The sequence below is a fragment of the Myotis brandtii genome, unplaced genomic scaffold (genome assembly GCF_000412655.1).
Source record: "Myotis brandtii unplaced genomic scaffold, ASM41265v1 scaffold48, whole genome shotgun sequence".
Taxonomy (NCBI): Eukaryota; Metazoa; Chordata; class Mammalia; order Chiroptera; family Vespertilionidae; genus Myotis; species Myotis brandtii.
The window spans coordinates 5,202,242-5,224,314 of NW_005368341.1; the positions used below are offsets into that span (position 1 = coordinate 5,202,242).

General features: G+C 36.6%; 1 protein-coding gene across 10 annotated transcripts in view; it reads left to right on the forward strand.

The window, feature by feature from the left end:
- Nucleotides 1-22,073, forward strand: part of SGCE (sarcoglycan, epsilon) — a 78,960-nt gene that overhangs the window by 32,652 nt on the left and 24,235 nt on the right. For 4 of the 10 annotated variants that reach the window (XM_014547656.1, XM_014547654.1, XM_014547655.1 and 1 more), the window contains 7 exons: nt 1,636-1,708; nt 6,735-6,933; nt 16,416-16,578; nt 18,751-18,783; nt 19,118-19,329; nt 20,269-20,295; nt 21,049-21,237. In XM_014547656.1, the coding sequence (XP_014403142.1) occupies nt 1,636-1,708; nt 6,735-6,933; nt 16,416-16,578; nt 18,751-18,783; nt 19,118-19,329; nt 20,269-20,295; nt 21,049-21,237 (896 nt within the window). Of the gene's footprint in view, nt 1-1,635; nt 1,709-6,734; nt 6,934-16,415; nt 16,579-18,750; nt 18,784-19,117; nt 19,330-20,268; nt 20,296-20,596; nt 21,014-21,048; nt 21,238-22,073 lie in introns of those variants that run through there. The other 6 variants (XM_014547661.1, XM_005876072.2, XM_014547658.1 and 3 more) reach the window with 3 other exon arrangements.

Below are 22,073 nucleotides of genomic sequence, written 5' to 3' on the forward strand. Positions count from 1 at the left end.
TTGGAGTCTGCAGCAAGCAAGCCTCGTGCTCGCTTCAGTGCCTGGCTGCCGGCCGCCATCTCTTGGCTGATTTAATTTGCATATACTCACTGATTAGCCAATGAAAAGGGTAGCGGTCGTACGCTAATTACCATGTTTCTCTTTTATTAGTGTAGATAGTAGAAGATTGATGCTTTTTTTCTCAGTGAGAATGATTAAGTTTTTTGCAGGGTGAACTTTTAAAAGCATGAAAATTCCTAAATGAAATCTTTATTACATTTTTTTCATTTGCTTCTTTGTGAACAGAGTTTCTACTTCATTTTAATGACTAGTCTTTATTTCATTATTAATCTAATTAATCATGTGTCCAAAAAATATAGGTAGGAAGTCATTAAATCCAACAGAAATCCGACAGATTGTGGGGAGAGTTCTTTTAACTTTGTGTAATAGTCTGCTTTTCAAAATAAATAGTTTTAAATATTATTAAAGGTTTGGAATTACTCCAAAATTTTGATTTTTACTGTATTCATAAATATTTCTGAGTGTAATTTATTTTATTTAAAGATTTATGATGCTATGAAAATCTTTAATATTTGTTTTTATTTTTTTAAATTTATCTTTATTGTTGAAAGTATTACAGATGTCCCCCTTTTCCCCCCCATTGACCTTCTCCATCCCACTCCTGTCCCCTCCTCAGGCCTTCACTGCACTATTGTCTCTGTCCATGGGTTATGCATATATGCATACAAGTTCTTTGGTATTCATTTTTAAATGAGCAAGATATTTCTTTTATGAGTCAGTTTGTTCTACTTTTTTTTCTCAGTGTCAACCACAGCTGTAATCACTGTCAGAAGGCTGGTGCCGGGATGCTAAGACTTTGCACAATCTATTAGTTTTTGGGGGTTTTGAGGTACTGCAGACCTGTCTGAACGATTTCCTATCTGTCATAAAGTTAATTATTCCTTGATTTTTGAACTATTATTCTGGTTTTGGCCTTCGCTTTGTTTGCTGTTTGCAGTGGCTATTTCTGAGTTGACTTTGATGTGAGGTCATTGGCTCTTCAAATGTTCACTAATATTTGACTGTACAAAGGGATTGATCTGTGTTTTTGAGCATGTGCCATAAGCTTTATAGACCATGACCCTTACTGTTTTACTCCCATCATAAGTGGAGATGTGATTTCCCAAGGGTTATTCATAACATTTTTTTTGACTGGTTGGTGTGCAAACAACACAGAGATGTGCTTGTTTTAATGTGTCCTTTCCAGGACAATCCTTAAGCTTCATTTAAAAATACAAAAATAAAAGTTGTTTTGGTGTTTTTGAAATTTTACAATGGCACTGGTAAGTAATTCATAATGGTTAATCCATTTACTAATGGTACCTCTGCATTGTGATGAGCACTTAACGGTCTTCCGTGAAAGAGTCTCTCTGATTTTAACTTGTTTCGGCATGTTAAATAGACCTGACTAATGATTTCTCTTCCCATAATATTGCTAAAAGCTCTGAGTTCTTATTGCACAGAGAAGGAATATTTTGTAAGAATATAAACAAATCATGAAAATGGAAAGGACAGTATGTTTTCATTTTGTCCTTAATGAATTTTATTTTCCAAATAACATTTCACTTTTTTAATATGATTTTCATTTTCTGATAGATAACTGCCTACAATAGGCGTACCTTTGAGACTGCAAGGCATAATTTGATAATTAATATAATGTCAGCAGAAGGTAGGTATGAAAAAATGTGTTGCTGATTGCTTCTTTGTTTACAAGAATATTTCATTATATTTTATGTCTGTGTAAAATATAGTTAAAGATTTTAAAGTACCACATATCTAATATAACTAATGAAATAGTAAAATGTAGAAAAGAAAACTAAGCAATATTTAATTTGTTATAAATACCATGATGTGTTAGGGCCATGGTCGGCAAACTGCAGCTCGCGAGCCACATGCGGCTCTTTGGCCCCTTGAGTGTGGCTCTTCCTAAGCCTTAGGAGTACCCTAATTAAATTAATAACAATATACCTACCTATATAGTTTAAGTTTAAAAAATTTGGCTCTCAAAAGAAATTTCAGTCGTTGTACTGTTGATATTTGGCTCTGTTGACTAATGAGTTTGCCGACCACTGTGTTAGGTTGCCACTTATTTCTTCAGGCCTTGTTTTCCTTATCTGTAAAATAAAACTAAGAATAAAATTGCTCTTATCAGTCTGGGATACAGATTCCATGAATTAGGCATGAAATGTGCTTCACTTAGGACTGAGCACAGAGTACACAATCAGTAATTATTAGCTAGTTTCAGTATTTTACTTTAAAACTTATCATAGTTTTTTTTTGTGAAGATAAGGAGTTATTGATGGACAGAAGTAAGCTGTAATTTGGGTCACACACTACTTCCTAACAGCTAATCATGCATCAGTAATTGCCAGAGTCCAACAGCAATTTAGAGTTACATATGCTCAAATTATAAGTGATTCCCGAGGATTTGGAAGGACCCAGGGACTACTCCAAGAATTACACTTTCAAATATTTAACCCTATTTTGGCACTTGATTGGGAAAAATACATACCAACGAAAAACTTTGCAGTTAAAATGTATATATCATGGGGTACTCCTCTCTGTACCGGATATTATTTATGAATGAGGGTAACAGGAGGAGAATGGACATGGCATTTTCCCTCCTGAAAGCAGGAACACAGTGTGTATCCTGGGCAGGGGGATTCTTCTATGTACCAGCACAGTTAAAAACAAATGAGCAAACACAAAAAACTTTATCAGAACCTACTAATTTGGATTGTGTGATAATTCAGCAAAGGCTAGGTTAAAAGTTGCTTTTATACTATACAAAAGAAAACAATTTCTATAGATTTGATAATGCAATCCAAAATTGAGGAAATTCAAAAAAAAATTGAGGAAATTGCTTGAAGACTTTGAACCCCTTTACATGAGTTTTTCCCAGGGGTTATAGCAATATCAGTTGCAGACAACAAATCTGCTAGTTTGAAATTGTGAATGACCTTCATATATGCAAAGCAAGTCCCAGTGCCGGTTCTGTAGGCTTGGACAGAAAATTCCCTGTCCACTTTTTCGCTTCCCAAGGGCTTTGGTAGGTATTGACATTTGGGTCAGCGAGACTCGTACTTGACTCCAGCTGTATTTGGATGCTTGCATCCAGTCTAATCGGTCCCTGTAGAATTAGAATGCCCTTAATGAACAGAATAATTGCAAAGTTGCCTTTTCCTAAGGATTTCAACAGTACAGTTAGTTATGTAGTTACCTGACAGCGAGCGTGGGTCACTCACCTCACCGTTACGCTCAGAGTGACTCAAAGCCCTTTGTCAGGTATGGGAGTCCCTATTAGTCTGTAGTTTGAACCTCTTCTTTCTCAAGTCTTCTCTCAGTCCTGTGGATATAGAGTCCACAGGCATCCTAATAGGTGTTATTGGTGTGTGGGGACCCATGTCCAAGCAGACACTAGTGGAAAACCGCTACACAACTATAGAATTAAAAGGTGGCTTTAGGGGCTATTTATCTAAAAATAGGGGTTTTGAAATGTGTTGACGAGGGAGGAAGAGTAGATGGGTTTTGGGTTTTTACTTCTGACAGAGCTGCTCTACTGCTTTTTACAGAGGGTTCTGGGGCCCCAAGCTATGAAAACCAGGGAACCAAGTGACATGCATTTGTCCTTGCTGGTATAGATGGAATTGGTATGGGCTCTAGGATGTGCATCTTGGAGCCTGACCTCCATACATGCCATTTCTTCCAGATAAAGTTAGGAAAAGAAATAAGAGTTGCCTATCAGGATAATCACGCTCCGTCTGACTCCTTGCCCAGCTGTCTCCTGCTTGGAGAGGCCTAATGGGAAATTAGTCCTGAGACTCACACAGCCTGGAGCTGAAGGAGAGGACACAGTGATTCTTTAAATTGGGTTCAGTACCTCGGAGGCCTGCCACCAATCTCTTGGCCTACTGCTCCCTTGGCCTCTGTGATGTCCAAATATAGCAGGCCTGGGATTTCCCCAAAGTTAGAAAGCTTGAGTGACTCATCTCTGGGAGCCCTGGCAGCCACGCTTGGCCGGGTAGACAGCAGGCAGCTGCACAGCCCGGAGCTGCTGAGGGGCGTGGCGGCAGCCGGTCTCATAAAGGAACGACAAAGTGGGGTCACATGGATTAGGACAAGCCAAGAAACAGTTCTCCAAAAAGTAACATGGGTCATAAGAAACACGTTTTGAACAGTGGATGTAAAAACACTGAATGAAATTAATAGAGGGTAGACTTCTCGCATGCTCAAAAACTGTATTTGGCATTATTTATAAATGTCATTTATTGCCAAGACACTGTTCTTCAGGACATATTTCTGCACAACCATTTCTTGGTATGGGGAAAAATGTAATATGATTAAGCTACTGTTTATCTGTAAGAAACAGGAAATGTTTCTATATGAAACAGGAAACTTATCTACATAAAAGAGAATATATATATATCTCACATTTTAGAAGATTGCAGATGGCCTGTACATCAAGCAAATCTGACAAAACCATAAGCAGCATAAATGACAGTGTCGGAAATGAGTAAAGAACCTTCTGTGATTAGGGCCTTGGAGAACTCAGTATTTAGGAAGAGATGCCACACTCTAGAAAACTCTCTTGAAAACTTTAAAGCCAGAATGTCTACCCTGACATCACCACAGGCATTACGTACCCTTTCATATTAAAGTGGCTTCATAAGAAATGACATCATCACGATTTCAGTTGTTTATTGTATAGTTTTTATTTTTTATTTTATTATTAAGTAAGAGTGGAATACTTTATAGATATGAGTTTTAATGAAATAAGTCAGAGGGTGTATACATAGAATAAATTACTCTATGTATAGTCCAGAAACATTTTCCTTTTAAAGGAAGAATTTAGATAACCAACCTGTTTATATTATGATAGTAATTGCTAAAGAGGAGCACTTGTATACAGTCTCCCTTAGCTTAGATAAAAGTCAAATAAATTCAAATGATGGTAAATTTCTGGACCTCAAGGATCAGATTCCCCTTCTGAAAGAATGGAGAACAACACAAAGACCTACTCATGCTCTGGTTGTGAGTAATAAATGTGACAATTCGCCTCAACCCATTAGTTTGTAAGTATTAATAAAAAAGAAGCCTTTATTATTACAGAAATAGTATTAAACAAAAAGAAAGCTATGTTTATCTTAATATAACAATTAGAACAAGGGAGATGATGATTTACAATTCAAGAATAACATTTGAGAAAATGAAATAAATTATATTTACTCTTTATTGAGAGTATGAATTGGACATTTGATTGTTTTAAAATATTAATTTTGAAATATTTGGAGAGAAATATTTATGAGATATTAGGGAAGAGGAAAGCTAAATCTGTATGAGATAAGGAATTTAATGAGAACTTTAAAACAACTTTTCTAGAATATTTAATTATGGAGTGATCAAAATAGTAATATTGTTATAATTTCAGAATTTTTATTGAAAATATAATCAATATTTATTTTAGTAAAAAGTACTCCGTAATGTTTTAGCATGCTCCAAAATACAGCCGTGCATCACATAACAACATTTTGGACTGCAGAGAGGACATGGCCCCATAAGACTGTAATGGAGCTGAAAAATTCCTATCACCTAGTGATACTGTAGCCATTGTGACATTGTAGCACAATGCTAAGCTCTTATTTTAAATAAATTGAGTAGCCTAAGTGTAAAGTTGTATAAAGACTACAGTCGTGGACAGTAATATCCTAGGCCTTCACATTCGCTCACCTCTCACTCACTGACCCACCCAGAGCAACTTCCAGTCCTGCGAGGTCTGTTCATGGTAAGGGCATTATGCAGGTACAACAATTTTTATCTTTTATACCATAATTTTTTATTTTATTTGTCAACTTTGCTTTACATTCAATATTATTTTATACTAGTCTCAGGTACAATGTACTATATTTTTACTGTATGTTTTGACACACAAATACTTTCCATTGTGTTATAATTACCTACAGTGTCTAGTGCAGTGACTTGCTGTACAAGCTTATAGTCTACGAGCAATGGGCTATACCGTTCAGCCTAGGTGTGTAGCAGCAGGCTATACCATCCAGGTTTGTGTAAGTGCACTCTAGGATGTTTGCACAACACATTTATCAGAATGCGAAATGGAATGTTAAGCAATGCATGACTATACTGCACATTAAAAATGTGTTATTTCAAATCATATACCAACAAGCCACAAGCAAGTACTGATATTTTATGATGTTCTCTCTATTTGGAAAGAATATTGCTCTGTGCCTAAGGAATAGCACTACTTAGGGTTGTAATGATTAAATGAGACAATATATTTGAAAAAGATCTGTTAATTTGAAAACACTATTAATACAAAATATTATTCCTACCCATGTTGCCCCTTCTGCCTGGGTGAGGCAAGAAAGGAGGCCAGCAGGTCATTGGCAAGTTGGAGGCTGATTTGGCCTTTTTTTCTTTCTTTTTACCAAATCCTATAATTATTCACTGCCCTGCTGTGCCCTTGAATTGTAATGCATGGGAGATAAAATTCTGTGTCAAATGTATGTTATATTTTTAGATACATCCCTGTTATACAGAAAGCCTTTAAAGTCAGGATTAATATCATTTTCCAAAGGCAGGACTGTGACAGAAATAAACAAGTCTAGAATTGTTCTTTTGTTTCCCTTTCCAAAGACCACTTCACTAAAGCTATGCATACCCTTTCCCACCAAAATTAGATTTCCCGTTACCATACCAAGCGGAATTCTTCATTAAAAATATGAATGTAGAAGAAATGCTGGCCAGCGAGGTTCTCGGAGACTTCCTTGGGGCGGTGAAGAATGTGTGGCAGCCCGAGCGTCTGAATGCCATAAACATCACGTCGGCCCTGGACAGGGGCGGCAGGGTTCCGCTCCCTATCAATGACATGAAGGAGGGGTAAGCAGACCTTTATCTCGTTGCCTTCAATATGAATTTTTAAATATGGTGATCTTATCATACTTATTATAGATGGAAGATGGTCTATTGCATTTAAAAAAAAATAAGATGTGGGTATTGTAAAGATATGAAAATACTAGCAATTTTCTGTATTGATAAAGAGGTTATGTTAACGGTTCTTTATATCTGATGTTCCAGGTCCTGTGAAATCTAATTGTAGATCAGGATGAGCAATCATAAATTACAGCGCTGAGTCTTTTGTACCTTCTGTAGAGAAACTGATTATTTAGGACCCGGAATTTCAAAGGACATTGATGCCCCAGTTATCAGCTGCAGCAGGACATGCAGACTGCTGTAACTTTATGCTAGGAAACTATTTCTTTGCCTTTAACATTCTTTCCACCATGTGTCAGTGACTGGTGGCTGAAGCGGATTTGAGACCCATTCCTAAAGCCCGGCCTTGTCATTTTCAAGCTGGATGACGTTGGGTGAAATGCTGCATTCCTCTGTGCCTCAACCTCCTCATTTGCTCCCATGGGGAGTTTACTCTCCCTCTAGTTTGTCACAATGGTGAAGTGAAGCAGTGCTTTTGAAAGAGAGTTATCTGTTCCCAAGCAGATAACAGAGGATGACTCAGCCCTCATAGAGGTTCAGAAGCACTCCTATACCTGGGCAAACTGAAAAGTCAGTGTCAGCTAGACTTTGATCATTAATTTTTAATCTGTAGGTTGAAGCAGATCCTATAAACATATGAGATATGGAATGAGTTATATTTTGGGTAGCATATTTCCTTTCCAACTCCTTCATTCATAGTCCTGATAACATTTTTACACAGATGATATCTGGAATTACCTAGAATGCCTGAATTAATAAGAATTAAATTTAAGGACAGCTATAAAGAAGGACGTTGTTGGAAATAAGGGAAAATATCACAAGTAGATGTAACTGAAGTATGAGGGAGTAGGCAGAAGCGGGGTAAGGGCTAAGCAGTGAGCTGTCAAGTCCACCTCACAAATTTCAGTACGAAACTGTACCTGCTATGTTACAGTAATGTGTTCTGAAGCCAGCCAAGCACACTTAGAAATGTTGCGTTTATCTCGTTTTTTGGGCAGCTTTTTCCGTGAAAACGTAATTCTAGAATTCAAATGTTTACATCAGAGTTACAACCTGATTCTCTGAGTAATTAAGAGAGAACTGTGGAAAGAAATGAACAGAGGTATCTCCCCAGAACACCTTCTCCAAATGGGGAATCTTTTCAACATTTGTTAAAGTCATGTGTTCTGTGATGATTGTCCAGACAGTGAGCAAAGATGTTGGAGGGAGCACCATGAAAGCCAGGCATTGGTAGAGGTTCCCACAGTGGTGCTCTCTTCTGGGCGCAGCCCTTCTCCACTCACTAGTGCAGGCCCCACCCACTGAGGCACTTTTGGAAACAACTAAACTACATTGAACTAAATAACTCTCTAAACCAAACTCCGACCTAAAACAGTGCTTCCCAGCTATGTCTAGCCTGAGACTTGTCAGTAGGCACCTTAATAAAAATACAGCTAGGTTCCGACCTCTGATTCCCCCTAGGGATTCTGAATCTTTGAGTCTAGGGCTGGGTCTGAGCATGTGACTCTAAATTAAGAACGGAATTTTTGTCCCTCAAGTACTTGTTGGAGAATTCGGTCATTAGCTGACTGACCCCCAACACCTGCTAGAGGGTGGCATGTGCTATCAGACATTTGAGAGAGTCAGTCCCATGGCATTTATTTGGACCTGGTCTTAGATCCCTTCCCAACTTGAAATGCTTTCCGCGAGTTTTAATTTAATGTTAAGCCATAACCTTTACAAAGTATTCAAAAAGTCTTTCAAAATAGCATTTCTATAAATTATACCCAAAGCCAACTCTATTACTACAATATCCCTCTACAAGCACTAATTAATTAAAATCCTCCTTGAGTATAATTCCAGAAGAAAACTTGTCCCTGGGAATGATTTTGCATATTTTCTTCAGTTGTTATCTAATGTTGTAGTAACAGTTTTTTTTTAACCCCTGTTGCCTTAAATTTAGAAATAAGTCCAAAGCTTAACTCATCTCTTGTGCCTTCCTTTCTTTTTTAATGGTGTATATCATAATTACCAATTCACTTAATAAACTTTTGCCTCTGTACTTTCTTTTGAAAATAACATGGGCCTCAAATCCCTTTTAAAAATGAAATAGTGAAAAGATCAAGAGATAGGGCCAGAGAGAGCAAAAAAAAAAAGCATCCCATTTATAAAATTTTGTTTAAAAAATATACACTTCAGAAGTACTAATTAAGTACCTAAATATGTGTTCTACTTTATACTTAGCATAAGCCTCAATCTCTGATCTTTTTAAAAAAAATTTCATGAAATATTTTTCTATTTCTCATGGCAGCCATAATCCACTAATTGCAGATGTTTCCATATTTGCTATATATGGTCAATGAGGAAGAGAAACTCACATGTTAGACCCTCAGAGTAAGCTTACAGCCAGTCCCTGCACAGCCCAAGCACCGCTAAATGTCAATCATCAAGAACCCATTGAACAGCATCCCAGCTCCTCTTTCTTCTTGATGTGTATTTTTCATCCCTGCAGAACTCACTGACAGCTTTCATACTTCTCCTCAATCTAACAGAAAACAATTATAAAGATTTATGTCAAAGTGAGTGAGCTCCTGCGAAGGAACGCTGAGCCTCCTGGAAAGATTCCCTTTCACTCGCCAGACCTGTAACCCCAGGGCAACTGTGCTCTCTCCCAGTGTGTGGTCTTGGTGCCGCTTTTGCTCCTGACACGGAGCCAGAGGCTAAGGACTCTGTGGATGCATTTAGCCTGGGATAAAGCTGGTGGCAAGAGGAGCAGGTTCATATTTCATTCTAGGCATGGCAGAGCTGCCAACCTGGGGTGAGTGATGTGGTGTAAATGGTGGCTATGAAGGGAATGATGGGGTGTGAGGATTAAAGAATAGACTCACTTTTCATAAGAGATTGTCAAACCTACCACTATTTCCTCTGGTTCCCAAAGCATGTGGATCTAGCCCCAATCAGCAACAGAGAATCCTGGTTTATTCTCCTAGACAATCTCGCAGAGTACTCCCTTTAATTAATGGTTTGCCCTCCGCCCTACCAAGGCCTCAGAGAGAAGTTACACTTGAGGAAGAGAATGTAAGTCAGTGGCTGCCAAATACAGCTGTGATGCAAGATCATGATCCTGGGCCAGTCCCTGGTGCTCTGCTGAATTGTCCCCATGTTTGGTGATTTACAAGATTGTCCTTTATTCTTAAGTAATGAACCTTTGATATTTTGGGTGCATTATTTTAAAAATGTGCTTTTGATATCCTTTCATTTAAGGAATGATGGTGATAGCAGATAGAATTTTTAAAAATAGTGTTTAAATATAAAAAAATATTGAAGACCCATATGACTCTGTTTTTGTAAGTTTAAAAACAAATAAATGAAGTCAATGCAACTAGATGTCTAATATCTAGTCTTCTAAGTTCTACGCATACATTCATGCTTTTCTTTCATAGTTTAGTATTTTGTAAGTATTTTTTTGGGGGGGGGAATAATGTATTAGTCTGGGGGTACAGTGTCTTTAAAATTACAGTCTATGGCCCAACTGGTGTAGCTCAGCAGTTAAGCATTGACCCAGGAACCAAGAGGTCACCAGTTCAATTCCCAGTCAGGGCACATGCCCAGATTCCTGGCTCAATCTCCAGTGGGAGGCATGGAGGAGGCAGCCGATGTTTCTTTCTCTCTATCCGTCTCCCTTTCTCTCTCTCTCTCTGAAAAAAAATTATTAAAAACATATTTTTAAAAATTACAGTCTATGTTCACAGTCCATTAGGGTGCAGACAGTAGTCAGAACATTAAACCAAAGTGTGGTACATGCTACAGTTGAGGCTGTCATAACAAAGAGTGCTCTGCCCACATCGGGCGGATGCCTAAAAAGGGTCCATAGAGGAGGTGAATTGGAGCCTGGCCCGAGTTTAAAATGTGAGTACAAATCAGCCTGCTCAAAAAACGAGGAAGGGGGATTCTAGGCGAGGGAACGGCTTGGGCCCTTAGGGAGAAGAACGCGTGGTGGATTTGGAAATGGAGGGTAGGGGTCCAAGGAGGCAAGCCCAGGCCACCTAAGGCCTTGTGCACCAGGAAAAGGTGTGCGGCTTTTATCCAGAAGCATTAGGGACCTTTGCAGAAAATGGCTGATATTAAAGTTTTCGTTTTAGCAGGTGGGCGTGCTAAGCCTACCACATGAAAGAACAGGGCAGACCCACACGTCTCCTTTCTGCCAGCAGGAGGTCCCAGGAAGCCAGAAAGGCCTGGGCCTGTGTGCCCGTTGCCTCTTCTGAGAATCCATTCCTTCTCCAGGGAGAGGACTGAGCAAGCAGTGGGACTAGACTCTAGAAGTGTCCTTTATTTTGTTTCTATTCTGTATTAGATCATTTATTTAGTTTTATGGTGATTGATTGATTGCAGATATGGACAGAACAAAGAAGTGGGTAGGGGACAGAGGAAGGAATCGAGGTGCATAGAAGAGCTCAGGAGTGCCAGGGCGATGTGTTATTTATGTAGACACATTCTACTCGAAACTGTCCTTATCTCCCATCTACACAAAATAAAGTATAAAATACGTTCAGTCCTTGGACAGTTAGGTAGAAAGTACAATCATTGGACCCATTTATCTGGCTATGGCTGAAAAAGGCAGACTTTTAACTTACATTTTTTACCCGTTTCTCATTTCTTCACATTGTCTGTGTAAATGCCTCAGCAAATGCGTTTTCCCTCAAGGGAAATTGAGTTGCTCAAATTGGAAGAAGAAAAACCTTCATAAGGAACAAGTTCTATCTTGTGTTTACCGATTCCTGAGATCAGATCTGAGGAACCATGTTTTGATAACACTGCTTGAGAGCCTTGTCCTTGATAATGTCATATCTTTACACACATATGAATGTTTGGAAATAGATTGCTAAAATCATAAAGGTAAAAATCATCCTCATAAAAATTTTTAATTTCTATATATCAAAAAGCCAGCTGAAAGGAAAACAAGAGCTTATGAAAATGTAATTTTAGCGTGCATAATATAGAGTTATTGTTATACATAGCCTCGTGCAACATTACTTTTTAAAACCAACATCCAACATGTTGAAACTTACTGGTTCTACAAAAGAAACAATACACACACGCACACACACACACACACACACACAATATATATACACACATTATTTTTTACCTACAAGGCAATTCTAATATCTACTTTTCTTGAACATATTATTTATAGCCTATTTGCATTTTATTTATTAACTGATTTCCCAGCTTTATTGAGATAATATTAACATGTTGTATAAGTTAAGGTGTACAACATAATGACTTTATGTATATATACTGATAAAGCGACATGATCACCACAGTAAGTTTAGTTACTATCCATCACCACACATAGCTACACACTTTTTTTCTTGCAATAAGAATTTTAAAGATTTACTCTCTTAGCAACTGTCAACTATTCTACTGCTTGTGTTTTTAAACTGGCAAGATGCTTTTCATTCAGGTATTTATTCTGCAAATAGGCTCCCTGAGGACAGTGAAAAAGGCTGGGTTTAAGGAGAACTATTAAGGGACTGTTGCTCCATCCCCTGTGGAAAGTGATGGTGACTAGAGCTAGAGTTGTAGCAGTGGGAAGGCACAAAGTGGACAGGCGTGTATGAGAGTTCTTTCAGGGTGAATGTCAGAGACTGATGATGGATTGAATATGTGGGAAGAAGGACAGGACTCAAAGATGATGGTGCTTGAGCATCTGGCCATGCCAATCACTGAGAGAGAAGAAGAGAGAAGGAGGAACAGGTGGAGGTGGGGTGGGGTGGGGTGATGATGAGCTCAGTTCAGAACGTATTAAGTTTGTGAAGCTTATGGATCATCCCAGTACAGATGAAAGTAATTTGGCAGTATGTATCAACTGTCATAAAAGTGTTTCCACTTCTAGGCATCTCTTCCAAGATAGTAACATTAAAGAGTATGCACAGAGATAGTCTTTGCAATATTATTTATAACATCAAAAAATTGGAAGCAACTTACATGTCCAACTCTGAAATAATTGCTGAATAAATCATGTGCACTTAAAAATTATATTGCCTTACATCTACAATTACAAAGACTGTACAATAGGGAAAATGTTTATGATGCATTAAGTGAAAAAAGATACAAAATTATATTTTAGAGACAATTGTAATTAGGTTAAATATATGCATTTGAAAAATATGCTGCATAGTAAATTGGAAAATGAAAATAGTTATCTTGGTAATATTAATTCTGTCCTTATATCCCAAGTTTTATGTAATGTTTTGTGTTGCTTTTTAATTTGAGAAAAAAATAAACTTTTCACAGTACCAAAAACATATGTTTATGCCCACTTATATTATCTTGAAGTGAATTAATTTAAAAATTATTAACTATAAATGCAAATCAGTGTCATGTTAAAGCAAGAGGACCATTGTAAGAAATATTCATTTTAGTTCTGTATGTACAAATATATTTCACAATATCAAGGGAAAATATGGTCTTTGCTAGGCAGTTAATAAGGGAGCTTACAAGTAATTTGTTTTAAATGAACTATGTTTAAATCTTTATTGTGAAAGTCTTACATATGTCCCCTTCTTTTCCCCATTGACCCTTTCTGGCCAGCCCCCACCCCAGGCCTTCACCAAACTATTGTCTGTGTCCATGGGTTATGCATGTATGTATACCTGTTCTTTGGTTGATCTCTTCCCACCCATCCGCTCACCCCCGCCTTCCCTCTGAGATTCAACAGTCTGTTCCATGCTTCTATGAACTATGTTGAGATTCACTGATCATCTACATACTTTACCAATGGTTTCTCACATCTACGTTTGTTCTCAATTTTTAATTTTATCTTCAGTTTCTGTATAGTATATACTATTTGCCTCCCAAAGGCATCATGGTTTTTGTTTAATGTTCTTTTAAAAGAATTTTCAGTTCAAATGTACAATTCACATAAGAACAACCAAACGAGCTTATGTAATCGTACTCTGGGGCACAGTCATCAACTCAGGGTGTGACTTCATACTTACATTGACATAGCTTTGAATTTTTGTGCTGCACTTTAATTTTTTTAAAATAAAAGCTTTATTGAGATATAATTCACATATCATACAATTCACCTATTTAAAGTATATAACTCAATGGTTTTTAGTTTATTTCCAAAGTTGTACAGTCATTACCAGAGTCCATTTTAGAACATTTTCATCATTCCAACAACCTCCTCCCACATCCATTTAGCAGTCACTTACCACCACACCCTCCAGCCCCAGGCAACCACTACTCACTTGCTATCTCTCTAATTTTCCCTATTCTGGACATTTCATATGGATGGAATTTGTGACTGTTTTTTTTTTTTTTTTTTTTGCTTAGCATACTGTTTTAAAGGTTTATCCACGATGTAGCATGTATCAGCACTTCATTCTTTTTTTTTTTTTGGCTAATATTCTAATGTAGAAATATTCTCTCTTTTATCCATTCAGTTGATGAGCATTTGTATTGTTTTCAGTTTTTTACTATTAGGAACAATGCTCTATGTACAAATTTGTGTAGACACATATTTTCATTTCACTTAGGAGTGGAATTGCTGGTCACACAGTAACTCTGTATTTAAACTTTTGAGTCATTGCTAGGCTGTTTTCCAAACCAGTTGCACTGCTTTACATTGCCATCAGCAGACTAGGAGAGTTCAGTTTCTTCATATCTTCACCAACACTTCGTATTATCTGTCTTTTTTATTAGAATGGGTGTGAAGTGGTGTCTCCTTGTGGTTTTGGTTTCTCTTTTGCTAATGGCTAATGATGTTGAGCATCTTTTCATGCTCTTATTGGACATTTGTATGTTTTCTTTGAGGAAATTTCTATTTAGATTCTTTGCCATTTTAAATTGGATTTGAGTTGTACGTCCTTTATGTATTGGGAGTGCAAGTTCCCTTATTAGATCTATGATTTGCAAATTGTTTCTCCCATTTCATGGGTTTCCTTTTCATTTTCTTAAAATGTGTCCTTTGAAGCTCAAAGTTTTTAATTTTGATAAGTCCAATTTATCTATTTTTTCAATTATTGCTGGAACTTTTGGTGTCATATCTAAGAAACCATTGCCTAATCCAAGGTCATGACAATTTATGCCTGTTTCTTTCCAGAATTTAATAGTTTTAGTTCCTGCATTTATGTCTTTAATCTATTTTGAGTTACTTTTTATATGGTGTGAGGTAGGGGTCCAACTTCATTATTTTACATGTGGAAATCCGATTGTCCCAGCATCATATGTTGTAAAGACTATTATTTCCCCCATTGAATTGTCATGGCACCTGTGACAAATTTTAGTTTACTAAATGTAAGGTTTACTTCTGGACTATAATTCTGTTCCATTGATCTACATGTCTATCCTATGCTAGTACCACATGGTCTTGATAATTGTTGCTTTGAAATTGGTAATTGTGAGTCTTTCAACTTTTTCTTTCAAGATTTTTCTTCTGTGGGTGGCTATTTTGGGTCCCTTGAATTTCCTTATGGATTTTAGGATCAGTTTGTCAATTTCTGCAAGGAAGTCAGCTGAATTTTACTGGGTTTCCTTCATAAGCACCTATAATATTGTCACTAGGAAAATAATTAATATTTAATTTAGAGTAATTTCCTATTTTTCTCTTTTCTTTTGAAAGACCTATATAATATTTCTATTTTCTCAAGCTGCTTTAGGATTATTTAAATGCTAATATTGTGAGTCTCCTATTGGTCAGTTAAGTAGAATTGTTTTCCCTAATTGCCAAGATACACACCAAGAAAATAAATTTCACATGCCTAGTTTGTGTTTAACAAACAATAGTTTTATCTTATATTACCCTCTTAGATAAAACTTTGAGAGATCATGTAATGAGAGATCTAACAGTAGGGCTCCATGAAGTGGAAAGGTGGACTGGACTCTTGGGTAAATAGCTAATACTTCCTAAAGCTCCATTACCTTCAGGGGTGTAATTTCACAATCTTATTAAAATGCTTCAAGGGAAGATATATTACTAATAATTATTTATTATTTTAGCAATTCCATTATTTTATAAACTATTTAAGAATAGTTTTTAAATGTAAGTAATCTACCAACCATAGTAACCAGAATAGGGACACATCATTATTTTGAATTAAAATAAGCAGGATGAAAAACTTTTAAAGAAATTAAAATAGAATTGAATGAGTGTCTGGTGCACCAAAGTACTCTGTAAATATGGGTTGAATAAAGGAAAGGATGAAAGGAAACCCCTACATGAATCACTGCCTTTAAAACCCAGGTCCCTACCTTCGGATGGCTCTCGATAATCCCTCAATTCAAAGGGGTAAATCCTGCTTTCAGGGTAGATTGTTTTTTTTTTCCCCAGTGTTTTCAATTTTCTTAAAGGATAACCTGAGAGTTTCACATTTTTGCAGCGTGTATGTCATGGTTGGTGCAGATGTCCCGTTCTCTTCTTGTTTACGAGAAGTGGAAAACCCACAGAATCAATTGAGATGCAGTCAAGAAATGGAGCCCGTAATCACCTGTGATAAAAAATTTCGTTCTCAATTTTACATTGACTGGTGCAAAATTTCGCTGGTGAGTTTTAATGCTGTTTTGGGTTTTGCAAATGTAATTAGAAGTGATTCGCCAGGAAGATAACATTTGACTAAAACCTGAATTGCTTTTAGGAACAAATCCTGGGTTTACTTTGTTAACCAAAATTGCCTTCTCCTGCCTTGAAGTAGTTGGCAAGCTCATTGACAACGTATCCATTTCGGAAAGTATCTCCACTTTTGTTCTCAGTCTACCCTTGATTAGTTGCTGGGCTGGATTAGCTTGGCAGGTGGTCTAAATGCTCACCCTGGACATGCAGGTGTCTGCTACATCAGGATAAATTATGGAGTCAGTGTGGCATGTGTAGAAAGTCTCAACTATGCCGCCACGACCCCAGTCTGGAAGGAGAGATCAGAGTACAAGAATAAGTCTGAAAAGAAAGCAATATTGTGCTATAATCCAGTGTCCTAGAAACTCACATTATAGGGGAAGTTCAAGGGATAAGGAAAACAATTCCAAGTGAGGAAAGTTAGAATTTTACCCACAGCCCCATAAATATAAAATACTTCTTTCTAAACAACTTCTTAAGTGAGCACACTAAAAGAGTTAGGAAAATGTGGGTATGGTTTCATATATATGTAAGATACATATATAGAATGTCTTATATAAAATTTATTTTTTTTTGATCCTGCTTCTTTGGAAAAGGAAAAGTTGTTTGGCTTCTTTAGTGACCTTTAGATTTAACTTCTGTCAACTCTTGGTGCTCAGTGGTGACTGAATTTGAAGTTGACATCTGAACAAAGTTATTGGCACATCATAAACACAGTCACTGCGTGTCTTAGAGAACCAAATACAGGCAACTTTCCTGGATCCAGGAGGGGAGAACATCTTACGTTGTAGCACTTCCACCTGTGGTCCTTGGCCAGGGCCTCTTCTTTTTATGTTGCTTGTGTCTTAGGAAAGTAACGTTCTTTCTCTGCTTGCTTAAATCAAGGAAAATTATTAAGATGGTGTGGTTTGTGTGTTATAGATAAGTGTTGAATTTACAAAGCCCCATATTTCAGTCATGGTGCTCATCATACAAGGGTACGGAAGACGGAGTGGCTGCATTCATAATTTAAGTACATGCCTCCGACCAGAATCAGTAGACAAAAAGCGGGCTCTAACAGGGCCATTTTCCTTGTGCTATGCTGCAAAATGTTTATGTTTAGGAACATTATCTAATTTCTAAAGGTTTAAAAGTGACGTGCTTTGAAGCTTTTAATGTTTGTGGTAAGACTTTTTAAATACAAAGGTTGTGTTACATCTTACCACAGAAGACTTCAGGAGGTTTAATTGAAAGAATCAATGAATAAGCAGAACAAATGAAATATAAAAGAAATGAAAAATTAGCCTAAATTTTACCCCCAAAAAAGTAAGCCTCGCTCGGCCAGTCTGGCGTGGTTGAGTGTCAACCCATGAACCAAGAGGTCCCTGGTTCCGTTCCCGGTAAGGGCACATGCCCAGGTTGCGGGGTTGACCTCCAGTAAGGGGCGTGCAAGAGGCAGTCGATCCATGTCTCTTTCTCATAGATATTTCTATCTCTCTATCCCTCTCCCTTCCTCTCTCTCTAAAATCAATTTTAAAAAAAACATTTTTGTTTTAAAAGTAAGCCTAAGGTCAAGTTTGACAATGAGCCTGCTACTGTCTAGGATTAAAAAAGGAAATTCATCAGTTATTTAATTCTCACTCTGAAAGGAGGCAAAGCATGAATTCCTTGGCAGGAAATAAAGTTTTTACAAGCACTGTATTGTTAACAAAATTCTTCAAGTGGAGTTTTTTGGAAGAGGATATTGAAAAATGCCACAAATAATTCTTCCCAACCTTTTTGTGGCAGGGCAGGGAGCAAATGTAGTAACAAATTTCACATGGCTAGTTTGTAGTGGTTTAGAGAAGCCCTTGACATAATTAAATGCGACTCAGTGAAAGCAGGTCCATTAATGTGGAGGTAAATGAACAGAGCACCAATGTGCATTTTTTGATTCTGGGATAGAATTTAGTAAAACGATTGTGTTGGGTGGGTTACGTGTACCTTAGACTACCTTTGCAAAAAGCTATTTCTGTCAACTGGACGCCAGAAAGATCAAGGTTGTAATCATTAAGAAATTGCCTCTCATTTTGTTTCTTTTCTCTTTTGCTAACCATGGAAACCATACCCACATACCTGGTTATCAGCAAGCTTATGGTTTGTTAACATCTGCACTAGAGGTTTGTCATTAGGAAATTAGAAAATTACATAGTAGTGTGAAGGACACAAGTACATACATGCATATGTATGTATGTATGTATATATATGTATGTATGTATAGATAATGAGAAGGACATGGAAAGTAGGCCAACATAAAGCCTTCAATGTATTACTTTTATTCATTACTTCTTCCCAGCTCCCCTAAAAACTAAATTCATAGTTTATTTCATAATGCAATTAGAAAAGACTGCTTTGTAGATATTTGTCAAAAGAATGTTTGGTATGTCTAGATCTTAAAATCTCATAATGTTTGCAGCCATTAATTTGATTTGTAATTGTCTTCTTTTGTATCAGGTTGATAAAACAAAGCAAGTGTCCACCTTTCAGGAAGTGATTCGCGGAGAGGGGATTTTACCTGATGGTGGAGAGTACAAACCCCCTTCTGATTCTTTGAAAAGCAGAGACTATTACACGGATTTCCTAATTACATTGGCTGTGCCCTCGGCAGTAGCATTGGTCCTTTTTCTAATACTTGCTTATATCATGTGCTGCCGACGGGAAGGCGTGTGAGTACTTTAAAGACTAATAAAAAATTATAGAGCCTACTAGGGTAACAACATATAAGATTCCATTAAAAGCCAAGTTTCATTTAATTCATAAAACACTTTATAAATGAATTGAAGTTATGTTCAAGTCAAACTATAGTACTTTATCCCTTTAAAAATGAATTAAAATAGTTTGGAGTCTAATAAATCAAATTAGCGGAATATAATTACTTTATTCACAAATTATTAAGGCTAGATGTAAATTCATGCTGGCAAAAACAGTCCCAACAATAATGGAGGTTGCATATTTTGGTTATAGAAAACACCTTTGTATAATCAGAGACTTAGGAGTCTATTGCCATGGTAATTGCACTTTAACTAAATCATCTTAGTTTGATCAGGAATGATGGTCAACATTCTTCTTGAAATTGTTCTATTATTAAACAGGGTGACAATATAAATGTTTAACTATATATACCCATATATATATAAACATAAAGAGTAAATTAATGAAAATAAGGCTATAATTTGAGTAATGAGTATTCAGTTCATGAATAGTTAGTACTTTCAGAACACCTGTGCCAATTAAAATAATCTCCCGAGATTATTGGGAAGTCAGGGTAACAAAGCCAAGGATAAAAACATTAACAAAGCAGCAAGTAACAAACTTCCATTTTCACATGTAGCCTGATTTCATCATGTCATACAATTTATTTCCAAGAGCTTGATTCTAATCTCCTTTTTTTTTTTCATGTTTCTGTATGTTTCTCATCAGTATTCCATCTTTGTGTGTGTACTCATCCAAGTAACGTCATGACCCTGGTGGCAAATGCTGCCTGGTGGCATTTAGTAGCAACAGTGTCAGCATTTCCACGTCATGCAAGATCCCATGAGCATATAGTCTTAATGTTCCAAATATCAATGCTATTATTTAATTCATAAATTTTGTTTTGTTTCTAGGGAAAAGAGAAACATGCAAACACCAGAGTAAGTGTCTTCTTTCCTGTTATTTTCTGTATCATTTTTTTTCACTTCTCAGTTGCTCATCATGCTTCTTACATGTGTGTCATGCTTTTTTTCCCCATTCATCATCTTTCATAGTTTATTTCATAAATGTGAAAGCTGCTTTCTAAATAGAGATATTTAGGAGGGGTAGAAACTAAAAATTTTTAAAAAGGTTTTGAAAACTAAGATTATTTAGATAAAAACTAAACCTAAAATATTTCAGATTCAGAATATTAACTTGCCATTGATATTATGTGATTTCCCAATCTGCATTCCTATAAAGCAGACAACAGATGAAAAGACCTTTCATACACGTTTTCCTGAATCTACAGTAATAACCTACCATAAAATGAAATTTCTGTGAGTATTTATAGATGCCCCATCAGAAGCAACAATATAAAAGCTCTGGTAGTTTAATCTTAACTGTAGATAGTTTAACCTTAAATAGACTGCTAGCTTGTTACTTAGGGCTGTAACATTAACACAGTGCTTTATAGCTTAGTTTAATGAAAGACACATTTAATTAAAAATTAATATATAATTTTCAATTTTGCTATGTTAAAAATATATGAAATGTATCTTTTCCAGAGATAATTTGTAGAAAGCCCAAAGTGCAATAATGTCCTCCTCTTTTAAAAGTAAAAAAAAAAAATTCAAAAATTTTTTTTAAATTGATGACCCATTGAGATAATATTTGATGTTAAATATATGTTGTTTTATTTCTTTTTGACCTAGCATCCAACTGGTCCATCATAGTGCTATTCAGAAATCTACCAAAGAACTTCGTGACATGTCCAAGAATAGAGAGATAGCCTGGCCCCTGTCAACGCTTCCTGTGTTCCACCCTGTGACAGGGGAAATCATACCTCCTCTCCACGCAGACAGCTATGAGAGCACTAACATGCCATTGATGCAAACACAGCAGTAAGTATCCACTTGGCACAGTGATTATTCGTATGCATGAATGTGTCTAGTTAATGTCTGTAAAGACCAGAGCTTTTCATTATTGGAGCATTTGTTTGTTTGTTCGTTTGTTTGTAACAAAGAGAAAATACCAAAGGTCATGGATAGTGTAGATCCCAGCCCCACAGTGCTGACCCAAATTAATAGAATTACTTTCAGGGAATGCTTTCTTTTTTCTTCAAGAGGAATAATCCAAACAAGGTGACATTTACCTTAATATTTAAGAAATTGACACGGCTAATAAACTAACATAAGTTTGTTCAGAGATGAGTTAATTGTGAAAAGCGAGGCATATCCTAAAGCATGACAAATTATTTTTTAGCGCTATTGTTAGAATTATTTGGTTCTGTTAACCTATTACTTTAATGTTATTATCACAGACTGATTTAATCTAAATTGTTTTTTTTGTGATCTGCTTGTATATCGGAACAAGTAGTTCCAATTTTGGCTAAAAACACAGCGTATTAGTGCAAACCTTCTCTGTTGTGTTAGAACTATGGTCAGAAAGCCTGGACAGATGGGTATGGCGTAGAACGAGTGAGGAAATTACCCCGTTGCTCTTTAGAGCACCGTGTGACATGCCTAGATCAATTTTGATATAAGTGAATTGTAGGTAAAACTGTCATTTATTTTTAAGAACGTGGCTTTTTTTTCTTTTTTTAACCATATGTTAAAAAGGGTTAAATTCAATTTCCCCAAGGAAATAACAAGTTTGATTTTGAGGTCCTTCTCTTTTTCTTCTTCTTCTTCTCCTCCTCCTCCTCCTCCTCCTCCTCCTCCTCCTCCTCCTCCTCCTT